Genomic DNA, 12773 nt, shown 5'->3' on the forward strand with positions numbered 1-12773 from the left:
CATTGGACATCTTTACTCTAGACTGATTTCGTCGGACTAAGCAAGTCAAGACGCAGTCCCGTGGTAGTGCGCTGGCTTCGTATGTGGATGTTCTCAGGTTCGATCCTGACAGCGATTTTTTTGTTTTTTTTTTGTATTTTAATTTTCTCAGTACTAAACAAAATATTTTTGGATATTAAAAAAACAAAATAATTGAGGAAAAAATATCTGTAGAAAAAAATAAAAAAGCTCTCATCAGGATTTGAACCTGGGACCTCTTGCTCCGTAGGCGGGGTCACTACCGAGAAGTCTAAGAGATTGTCAAACCGTTATGCACCTGCGATTGCAGCGCCACCTATCTTTTCTTTAATATGTACACTTCTGATACATAAAGAGGTTGCTCCTTTATCTCTATTCTTCATGATTTAATGATTTAATTATGGATATTAGAGGTAAGGAGCGAAAGCTTTAAGTCATCAGAAGTGCACATAAAAAAGAAAAGATAGGTGGCGCTGCAATCGCAGGTGCATAAGGGTTTGACAATCTCTTAGCCTTCTCGGTAGTGACCCCGCCTACGGACTCTACGGAGCAAGAGGTCCCGGGTTCAAATCCTGATGAGAGCTTTTTTATTTTTTTCTACTAATATTTTTTCCTGAATCATTTTATTTTTTTAATATCAAAAATTTTATTTTGTTACGACTTTTCGAAATTTCATTCGCAAGACTTACAATATTACCTAAGAGTCCTAAGATGGGGCAAACAATATACTCGTAAAAGGGCTTAAGTTGACATATTTGTATAAATAAAACAATAACTAAACACAATTAAACTACACAAAAAGAAAATTAAAATATAAAAAAACCAAAATACAAAAAGATGGCTGTCAGAATCGAACCTGAGACCATCTGCATACGAAGCCAGCGCACTACCACGAAGCTACGTCTTGACTTGCTCAGTTCGACGAAATCAGCCTAGAGAAAAGAATGTCTAATGTCATGTAACGTCGCTGATCATTGAGCGAGACATGCGCTCCAAGCGGAGAGATTTGTAACTGCAATTAAAGGGCCTCCGCCGGTCATTTTTGCTACTGTTCTACTTCGACAGACTTTCCTCCTTACCTATATTCTCCCTGGATTTAATGTAACGCTTATTGACCATAGACTAGCTAAGACATAAAATTCTATTATCTGTGTAAAGGTGCGTCCACACCGCTGCTCAAAATAACGGCGACGGTACGGAAACGCACGACGTGTCCCATACGAAAATCACTGCGTTTGCGTACCGTCTGCGTATTTTGAGCAGCGGTGTGGTTGCACCTTAAGTTAGTGTACATGATGCATGTTACGTACTGCAGCGTGGTCAGGCTTTAAAGATTCATATTGTCACTACTTTTAAAAAAACTTGTATCTTCGTCTGTCAATGAAAAGAAAATTGTAGTAAGTATATATGGCATGCATATAGACTTACTGCGTTTTAACTTTTGAGAAGCGGCGTGAGATACGAGGTTTTTTCAAAGTAGTGACGATATATCAGCCAGTATGAGAAAAATCAAAAATAATAGAATTTCATAAGAAAAATAATTGTTTTAAATTGGTGTCAAACTGACATTCTATAGGTATTCTATCGCATTTCTATCGTCTGTTTTAGTTCTAATTCATAGCTTGCTGTATTGATTACGAAAAATAGAAATGTAAGTAGAATTCAATTTCTTTTAAAAAACAATGTTCATGGTAATCGCATTACAACTCAAGTTGTTTGCAAATTTAGAAAAAAATAATAGTTTTCTACAAAAATAGGTATTATCATTGATTAAAGACCATTTAATTTTGAAGCACAGGATGTAAACAAAAGACAAGAGAAAATGTGAATTTCCACATACTAAAAATAAGTTGCAATATTTTTTTCTACTCACCGAAATTAGAATCAAGATTCAAGAAATTTCTGTCGAAAAGAATTCTCTGAAACAAGAACCTCATCGGCAAATTTTTCCCAACCCAAATGCAACTTTTTCCTGTCTATATCATCTCTAAACTGCCCACTTTTATTTTTACTTAGGTACATTTCGTCACTACTTTTAAAAAATCTCGTATCTCACGCTGTTCCTTAAAGTTAAAACGCAGTAAATCTATATATGCATTCCATACATACTTACTACAATTTTCTTTTCATTGACAGACGAAGATACAAGTTTTTTTAAAAGTAGTGACGGTTTGTATACCTAATCTTGATAAAACATAGTGATACTAAGAAATTATTTTGTAACACCTATTGTACCTATGTTTAACAAATAAAAATGATTGATTGATTATTTGACACTCCGCCTTTGTCTGGTTGCTTGCAGGGGACTTTTCGCAACGCCGGGTCCAGATCCAAATACCCCAGTTCCCTTCAGCAAGAAACTCAAGCTTTTCGTTTGCACCCACTTTAAAGGAATAGCGACGTTGGTAGTGCCGTTGATTCTTATGCCGATCCTTACGCCTTTTCCACCGCAGGTAAGCCAGTTGATGAAACTTATCATAGGTTAACTTGTCTTAATATTATCATATTCATATCATTTATTGCATATACATGTGTTTACAATAGGTGTTTTTATATATTACCCGTCAGGGTATAGCAACATAGTAACTTACATACTAGACTATTATTGATATCTATAATAAGTATTTTTTATTTTCGTTGATCTTATAAAACATTCATACAAGCTTTTTAGTGCTGTAAATTCGGTCAAGTGCCATTTACTAATTTTAGAACCCTAATATCTCAGTAAATATTAATGGAAGAAAAAAAGTTTATATAACAAAACATCCTTATTTAAACGTGTTCTATATGATTTATCAATATTAACATAGGTTATATTGGTAAAAAAATTCATCGTAAATTTTCTGTCTCTGGCGTCTTAGTAATACTATGGGAAAATTCGCTACTTCGCACCGCTCTAACTCCTAAATAAGTAGGTTTTTCAAACAACTTCATTGTATAAAAGATGCTTATTTTAATGCAATCTTTCATGTTTTTAAATTATAAACACTCAAAAATAATAATAGAAAAAAGTCCTAAAATTAGACCCCTTTTGCTATACCCCAACCGTAAATTCGGCTTACTTCTTCTGTCACTTATACATATATTAAATATACAAAATATTCCTGGAAAATATAGAGAATTTGTAGACATCGCAGCGAAGATACTCTTCATTTAGCTTGACTTCCCAGACTATCGAAGTACAATAATTGTGAATTAATTGTCATATAGGTACGGTGTTTTTAGGGTTCCGTAGTCAACTAGGAACCCTTATAGTTTCGCCATGTCTGTCTGTCCGTCCGTCCGTCCGTCCGTCCGCGGATAATCTCAGTAACTGTAAGCACTAGAAAGCTGAAATTTGGTACCAATATGTATATCAATCACGCCAACAAAGTGCAAAAATAAAAAATGGAAAAAAATGTTTTATTAGGGTACCCCCCCTACATGTAAAGTGGGAGCTGATATTTTTTTTCATTCCAACCCCAACGTGTGATATATTTTTGGATAGGTATTTAAAAATGAATAAGGGTTTACTAAGATCGTTTTTTGATAATATTAATATTTTCGGAAATAATTGCTCCTAAAGGAAAAAAAAGTGCGTCCCCCCCCTCTAACTTTTGAACCATATGTTTAAAAAATATGAAAAAAATCACAAAAGTAGAACTTTATAAACACTTTCTAGGAAAATTATTTTGAACTTGATAGGTTCAGTAGTTTTTGAGAAAAATACGAAAAACTACGGAACCCTACACTGAGCGTGGCCCGACACGCTCTTGGCCGGTTTTTTTTCCGTACTAGTTAAGTAGCTAAGAAGTTACATTACTTTCTCTCAAAAATTCTAAAAGTCATAATTATCCTCCAGGACCACCAAGTTGAATTCCTAAAATGTTGGATTTGCAAAAAGTTGAATTTGCAGGATGTTGAATGTTAAAATGTTGAATTTGCATTCTGTTGAGTTCTTTTTATGTCCAAATCGCATAAAGTTGAATTTGCAGCTTGTTGAATCCTAAAATGTTGATTTGCAGAAAGTTGATTTTGCGGTATGGTGAACCCTAAAATGTTGGAATTTCCATAAGATTGAATTTGCGGTAGGTACCTACAGGGTGTAGCAAATGAAGGCTATGTTCCGGTCTTAAATGAAAGAACTTCTCCTTGCTCTTTGTTTTATTACAATGCCAATCTCATACTGAACAGTTTGGGTTACAATCACAGTCGATATTAACAATACAATACACAAATTCCTAAAATTATCATAGCTTGGTTATACGGTTGCTTTTTCTAGTTTTTCCATAATGCCGATAATATCTTTTTTTCACGGTGACATCTGTCAAGATTTATGCGGTTCCCGCCTAATGTTTTATTTTTTTAAAAGGGCCAATCTTATTCAGGCACGTTTATATCTACCGATAATTTGATAAAGGCCAGTATACATATAAAATCAATGAAAATTATGAACTCAATGTCGAAAGCTAACACAAAGGTCCCGAGTGATACTTTAACAGCTGATAGGGTTACTAATGACCCTAAGTGTGATACAAGTAAAAAAATTTCGTAGTTCTAAAAAAATGAGTTTCGATTTTTTCCGCTTAAATAGCAATCAGGGTATTGACCTTGTCGGCTGTTGAAGTAGGGTGCATTGGGGTAATTTCGAAAGTCACATAAAAATCACCATTATTTCCATCATATCAAGATTACCCTTTCGAAATTACCCGAGCATTTCTGTATGTCGAAATTATCTCAATGCACCCATATTTAAACTTTTTTATTTATTTATTTAAACTTTATTGCACAATACAGAAGTATAAATGGTGAACTTAATGCTTTGAGACATTCTCTACCAGTCAACCAATGGGCTAATATACCAGAAAGATTAAGTAGGTCTTTAGTGTTAAACGGTATTTGGTTTATTTGGTAATTTTTATGTGATTTCTTCAAAGAATCGCGGACTCTTTTAATCCTGATAGCCTGATAGGAGAAAGGAACTGTCCCAAGATTTGTTTTCCATTCCGTTTACCATTTTTTCATAGCTATATCGGTAATGGGATGGACAATCCCAAAAATGTCTGGAAATCTTGGGACAAATTTTTTCTCCTATTAGGACCAAAAAAAAGTACCCATGTTAAAAAAAGATTCCAGGATACGGAGCAAACTTGACTTCCTAAAATTTTGAAATCCCGAAATGTTGAAAGTATACATTTTGAGAATTCAACTTTTTAATATTTCAACGTTATAAGAATTCAACATTTTGCGAAACTGAAAAAAATCAACATTCTGGGAAAGTCAAGATTTCGGGATTTCAACATTTTAGGAATTCAACTTGGTGGTCCTGGAGGATAATTATGTATTTTAAACATCGAACAATACGCTTGCAAAGAGGGAATTCGTAACTCTTTTCGAATTTCCTCTTTTCCGCTTTTGTATCGTAATGTACAATTGTTTGTCTATTTTTAGAAGTGGCAATGGTGTGCGTACTGCCTGTGTCTGATGGCCGTATACTGGGTGTTCGAATGCATCCCGTTGTCCGTCACGTCCTTCTTCCCTGTCATCATTTTCCCGCTGGCCAACGTCATGCCTACCCGGACAACTTGCAAGGCTTATATGAATGTACGTTTAGTTCCATCAGGGCATTTCTCCGAGAGTTTCGTGAAATTTTGTCACTTGAACCCCTTTACCCCTTTATGGGATACAGCAGGGTTAGCACATGATTGCCGCGAGAGTATGTCGCCGCGAGATAGACTACCCGTCCTTATGTCATTAATAAAGTTAGAAGAAGACGTGTCATCTATCTCACGGCGACATACTCTCGCGGCCATCACGTGCTAGGCCTACAGGCGTGATTGTATGTTTGTATTTGTATGTTGTCACTTGAATTCACGGCATCTGAATCGATACTCCAGCGCTCTGCTAACTGAGCCACCAAAACTTCTACAAATACAGCGAAATTTTCCACCATATTAGTCAATGGGACTTGTATTCTATGCCGATTGCAGACGTTACTGCTTCTCAAAAAGTTGATTAGGCTAATTTCCTATTAGTCAAATCAGTTTCTTTTTATGGACTGTCAAAACGATTTGCTAATATGGAATTACTATGAAATACTGAGGAGTGACGTCACGGTCAATTCATTTACTTTTCACCACACCACAGGTAACGGCTTACTTTGCTATTCGAAAGTAGATAACAAAATTGCATTTTATCCACAAGAGTGCAAAGTAATTTCATTCAAATTTTAACTTGATGTTAAGCTGGCTGTTAGAATTTACCTATAAATGATGATTTTGAATCATAAATATTGAACAGATTGATGGATTTGATTTAGTTTGATGATTTATGGTCAGTATTTTGTTCTCGTTGGTGTGGCGAAAATTTTGTTTCACTCGGTGGCAAAGTTTGTTTAACCTTCGTGCCTTGAAACCCTCGCAACGCTCAAGATTCCACTTTTTGAACCACTTGCTACGTTCGCGGTTCAATATTGGAATCTTTCGCTTGCTCGGGCATCAATATTGGCACGTGCGGTTAAACAACTACTTTGCCCCTTGTAAAACAAATAACTATTATATATTTCTCTTTGACTTATAAAATAGAAATTGTTTAAAAATAACTATCGTCCATATTTTTCTTCTAATTTTGTGGTGCTTTATTTCGTGCATTGCATAAAATATTTCATTTTAAGTAACCTATTTAAGTAGAATTGCTGAAACGAAGAAAACTCTTACGGGATTTGAGTTTTAGTAAAATTGCTGCTGAAGATGTCGAAGCTATTGAAACTCTCAGAAAAATGCCCATTAATTTTACATTTATTTACCCCATCAATCTAGTCGGAACACACTAGATATTGGAAGAGAGACGGCCTATCGGTGAAGGGCATCCATTAAAACACTTCAATTGGGAAACTATATTTTTTTTATTCCATGGAAGCTAAATTACAACAACTACTCCCAATCGCTGCTTCTGTTCGAATGCCCCGTCAAGTGTTTGTTCTCCTTGACGTTTATATATTATTCTAAATTCAAATCGGGGACTACTGCCACTCACCGAACATCAAATGCTGTAAAAGGTTTCATTCCGTACATGAAATTGAGTCTTGAGGGATCTAGTCAAGTCTGTAGAGATATATTGATGATTCAACTATTGAAAATCTCTATAGAGCAGGCTCCAGGGGGACGTTCGTTTGCAAAAATAGCGCACCTCATTCTGACTTTTGATATATACTGTATAGATCCCGGACATCCTATAAACAGATGTTGCCAACCAGTTTTATGGTCCCCCTCCCCCCTGTTGTTGCCAACCAGTTTTGTGGTACCCGGCAATTAAAGATGTCATACAAAGAAAAAAAAAATTTTTTCATCAAACCATGCCGTGTGGGGTATCAATGAAAGGACTTACTGAGTACTTCACGAATATATAGCATACTACAACATTTCTTACACTTTCTCTAGGAATTTTTTTGAAAGTTTACTAAAATGCTCGTTTTTCGAGTTAACTTTAAGCCACTTTTGCTTGAAGTTATGAATATATTTTATTAGTTATTATTTTAAATAACTAACAATAGTCCATTGTATACAAACTAATAGTTGTATATTTTGTATACAAACTAGTAGAGCGGGGGAGCAATCAAAAATGGCGAGTTTCGATATTTCTCTCGTGGCCAAACGTTGTGTATAACTGTTGTTTTAGATTGTTTTTCTACTCCTGCTTTTCTCCTCCCACTTTAATCTGTCAATTATATTGTCCCACAATGAAATTCCATTCAAAACCGAATTTTAAGAAATATATTGAAATATCGAAACTCGCCATCTTTGATAGCTTCTACCGCTCCTCTGTGCAACTTTTTCACTGTAAGAACTATTGATTCGGAAACAGTGGACTATTGTAAGTAATTTAAAATAATAATAATTAAAGTATATTCATTAGTTCTCAAGCAATAGTGGTTTAAAATTAACTCGAAAAACGAGCATTTTAGTAAACTTTCAAAAAAATTCCTAGAGAAAGTGTAAGAACTGTTGTAGTATGCTATATATTCGTGAACTACTCAGTAAGCCCTTTCATTTGATACCCCACACGGCATGGTTTAATGAAAAAAGTTTTTTTCTTTGTATGACATCTTTAATGACCGGGTAAGGGGGAGGGGGACCACAAAACTGGTTGGCAACATCTGTTTATAGAATGTCTGGGATCTATACAATATATAACAGAAGTCAGAATGAGGTGCGCTATTTTTGCAAACGAACATCCCCTTGGAGTCTCGTCTACTACGGAAGGCGAATCCTCGGTGGGCGAATCCGACTTGCACTTGGTCGGTTCTTTCTTTACTATATGGTATCTATTTCAAGTTATAACGTAGTGGATGTTTCAGGATACCGTAGGGATGTTCTTGGGCAGCATAATACTCGCCGCGGCGGTCGAGCAGTCCGGGCTGCACAAGCGCTTGGCTCTCTACTCCATCAAGATTATTGGATACTCGCATTTGAAGTAAGTTATAAAGAAGTTAAAGTTGAATTGCGACGTAGGCGAGAGGCTGGCAACCTGTCATTGCAATGTCACAATTTTCATTTTCTTTCAACGCCACAGAACTTAATTTAGATAGAAGTAACAAATTCATATATTTGTATAGGGGCCGAGCGTGTCAAATTTTGTACTGAAGTTGATTCTTGCCTGTAATTTTAAATATGTCTCAGGCTCTTGATTGTTCCTAATTTTTATGCTGTTGCAATTGAATATCACGTAACGAGGCATTTTTTATGTTTTGGTTGACTTCAACTTACAAAAATTGACGCCCGAAAGCTGCAAGCTGCGAGTAAAGACGGACAACTCAGTGGATTTCATGCACTGAGTTCATTTGACACGCTAAGTAGATACGTTTGCTTGATCTACGGTATATATGACATCTGTGTTCAACGCCTTAACGGCCTTTTTTCAGGAGAGATGTTTTATCTGTATTCAATCACTATTACGTTGTCTACGTGATCAACGTGTAGGAATGTCTACTAGTCAATCACACTTTCCCTGAAAAGGTAAGGGGGGAACCCCCTGAAAAGGTAAGGGGGGAACCCCCAGAAAAGGTAAGGGGTAACCCCCTAAAAAGAAACTATAGGTAATATACATTACAATTAAGTCCTATTCTTAATACACTAAACATCTTTCTCATTTTACACATTATAAACCAATATAACTAGTATTTAAGCGACACAAATGGGCTTACTCTTGGCCACAGATTAGCCAAAGGCAAAGACGTGGCCTACGATGGAGTGAGCTCTCCCAGAAGATGCATGTTCACCCTTGATTTGAAGGTTGGCGGGTTATATGAGGTCGGAAATACAGCCGCCGGCAAGGAATCCCACTCCTTGTAAAGGCTTCTTCCAATTATTATCTTTGCAGAATGCTGTTTGCCGTCGCTTTCGTGACAATGTTCGTGTCAATGTGGATCACAAACACCGCTACTGCTACAATGATGGTGCCCATAGTATTTGCACTGTTAAGAGTTTACGAAAGTGTAAGTGTTATAAAATAACCCTAATAATTCGGATAATGCCTCTTTCTGAACGTAGCCCAACTCGAAGATGGCGCTGCAATACGATAACAATCTGCCATTATCAACAGGGTACGTAGCCGAATGGCACAAACGCTCACGAAACGAAACGCTCGTAGATATAATTATATCTCTATCGCTCGTGCGTATTGGCGCGACAGAGTCCTTTCGCGGTGTTTCATTTTCGTTTCGTGTCGCAGATTTGCCATTCAGCTACGGCAACAGGGTGTCCGTCAGGATGGCGTGAGAGATGTCTGAATCGTCACAACATTTGCACCAAATAACTGTACCTAAACTGTACTAAGCTGTACCTATAGCGAAGAAAACTGTACCTCAAGCAATCACGCATTAAATATATAGTTACATAGACACGCCATTCTGACGTTAGGTTGGCGCGCATAGCCGTGTATCGCCCCAACGTGTGGGAACTATGTTCTGGATCATATATCAACAAACTGTACCTAAACTGTACTTCATAAAACTGCCAATAATAATATTTAAATCACACGTAATATCGGTCAAATCAACAAAAAAAATTTACTGCTCATTTGTATGTTTGCCAATCAATTTGCAACAGGCGCGAGCCGCTTGTTTTCTCGTAATACATGTAATTAATAAATGTACATAAATTATTCATTACTTCTGCCTTAGTGCGTTTTCACATTATCCGATCCGATATCGGATGTCGGAAGGATTTCAATAGAAAAAATCCAAGATGGCGCCTGTAATGTATGGGATAACGATCCGACATCAGATATCGGATCGGATAATGTGAAAACGCACTAAGGCAGAAGTAATGAATAATTTATGTTCATTTATTACATGTATTACGAGAAAACAAGCGCCTGTTGCAAATTGGTAGGCAAAATATACAAATGAGCAATAGAATTTTTTGTTGTTGATTTGACAGATATCACGTGTGATTTAAATATTATTATTGGCAGTTTTATGAAGTACAGTTTAGGTACAGTTTATTGATATAATATGATCCAGAACGCAGAACTTTATTTATATAGAAGAAACAAGTTCATCATAATCATAATCATAATCATAATATTTTATTTGTAAAACCAATTTTCACGTCAATAATACATAATACATAATTAGTAATTAACTACAATACAATATAAATGTATGATAATTAGAGGTTACAAATTTATTTTCACGCTGAACGTATCATGCCTTATATGCTATGAATTCATTATAGCTATAAAATGACTGCTGGATAAGCCACTGCTATCTATTTGTATAGGGGCCGAGCGTGTCAAATTTTGTACTGAAGTTGTTTCTTGCCTGTAATTTTAAATATGTCTCAGGCTCTTGATTGTTCATAATTTTTGTGTTGCAATTGAATATCACGTAACGAAGCATTTTTTATGTTTTGATTGACTTCAACTTACAAAAATTGACGCCCGAAAGCTGCAAGCTGCAATTAAAGACGGACAACTCAGTGGATTTCACTGAGTTCATTTGACACGCTAAGTAGATACGTTTGCTTGATCTATGGTATATATGACATCTGTGATCCAGAACATAGTTCCCACACGTTGGGGCGATACACGGCTATGCGCGCCAACCTGACGTCAGAATGGCGAGTCTATGAAACTATCTATTTAATGCGTGATTGCTTGAGGTACAGTTTTCTTCGCTATGGGTACAGTTTAGTACAGTTTAGGTACAGTTGTTTAGTGCAAATGTTGTGACGATTCACACATCTCTCACGCCATCCTGACGGACACGCAACAGGTACGTCACTATAGACAATTAGGCACTGAAAAATATTATCGCTGTGATATCATAAAAGCAGAAATGGAAAATTTTCTATCAATTTCGAAGAAGCATTGTCGCGTTAATATTTATTGATGTGATGCATAATGAAAGGCTAATTATGTACTCCATGCATACATTACTTTATCTACATCGATGTCCAAAATTTATACTTACTGATTTATAGTCTAAATTCGGGCAAGAGGTAATCAATAGTAGTGATTGATTATAAAATATGATGTTTTTCCTTGTAACAGAATTTTCTAAATTTAAGTGAATCTATTTGCGCTGCACTAGCACCACTGCACTTTTTTTAACATAGGGTAAATTGCCAGTTACTGGCCAAGAAGAGCCACTAACAATTTATATGTGTTGTAGGTTTTATTGGTGAAGTCGTGAAAACAAATGTATTTATGAGAAAATAAAATGTGTCAAATCAAACCGCATCACAAAGTCAGAAATGAGTCCGTTAACTTCAAATTCGCAAATTATAATAAAATTATTATAAGAATACATAAATTAACAGGGGTGATGTTATTAAGTGTAAAGTACCATTTTGTTTAGTAACTAATTTATACATGAGTTTGTATCTGTTACAGCAAAAGCTGTACAAAATATACGATGTAAATGAGAAAACGGGAGAAAAAACATCAACGCCCATAACAAGCTGTTACTTTTGTTGTATCACGTTTGCTGCTACAATTGGTGAGTTTTATTTTGTGTGAAATAGAATTAATAGTTATTTGTATACAAGGGTGCAAAGTTGTATTTTAACGTCGAGTGTGGAATTGAAAAACAGGCAAGCGAGAGATTCGCTTCGCTTGTGCTTCAACTATAGAATCCTGAACTTGTCGAGTTTTTCAACACACGAGAAGTAAAATACATTTGCACCCGTGTGTAACACAAAACTTTTCCTCTTACTATAGCGAGGAAAGTATTATACAACTCAATTTTAATGCAGAAAAACCGGCAAAGAGCGTGTCGAGCCACGCTCAGTGTAGGGTTCCATAGTTTTCCGTATTTTTCTCGAAAACTACTGAACCTATCAAGTTCGAAACAATTTTCCTAGGAAGTCTTTATAAAGTTCTACTTTTGTGATTTTTTTCATATTTTTTAAACATATGGTTCAAAAGTTTGGGGGGGGGGGACGCACTTTTTTTTTCCTTTAGGAGAGATTATTTCCGAAAAAATTAATATTATAAAAAAATGATCTTAGCAAAACCCTTATTGATTTTTAAATACCTATCCAACAATATATCACACATTGGGGTTGGAATGAAAAAAAAATATCAGCCCCCACTTTACATGTAGGGGGGAGGGGGGGTACCCTAATAAAACATTATATTCCATTTTTTATTTTTGCACTTTGTTGGCGTGATTAATATACATATTGGTACCAAATTTCAGCTTTCTAGTATTAACGGTTACTGAGATTATCCGCGGAGGGACGGACAGACAGACATGGCGAAACTATAACCCT

The 12773-nt window shown here is 35.9% G+C and overlaps 1 protein-coding gene across 2 annotated transcripts in view; it reads left to right on the top strand.

Moving 5' to 3' along the window:
* The window catches only part of LOC125233191 (protein I'm not dead yet-like), a 50488-nt gene that overhangs the window by 5113 nt on the left and 32602 nt on the right, over window positions 1-12773 (top strand). For both annotated transcript variants that reach the window (XM_048139089.1, XM_048139090.1), the window contains exons 2-6: window positions 2321-2471; window positions 5449-5601; window positions 8354-8469; window positions 9376-9490; window positions 11893-11998. In XM_048139089.1, the coding sequence (XP_047995046.1) occupies window positions 2321-2471; window positions 5449-5601; window positions 8354-8469; window positions 9376-9490; window positions 11893-11998 (641 nt within the window). The remainder of the gene's footprint in view (window positions 1-2320; window positions 2472-5448; window positions 5602-8353; window positions 8470-9375; window positions 9491-11892; window positions 11999-12773) is intronic.

The sequence above is a fragment of the Leguminivora glycinivorella genome, chromosome 14 (assembly GCF_023078275.1).
Source record: "Leguminivora glycinivorella isolate SPB_JAAS2020 chromosome 14, LegGlyc_1.1, whole genome shotgun sequence".
Lineage (NCBI taxonomy): Eukaryota > Metazoa > Arthropoda > Insecta > Lepidoptera > Tortricidae > Leguminivora > Leguminivora glycinivorella.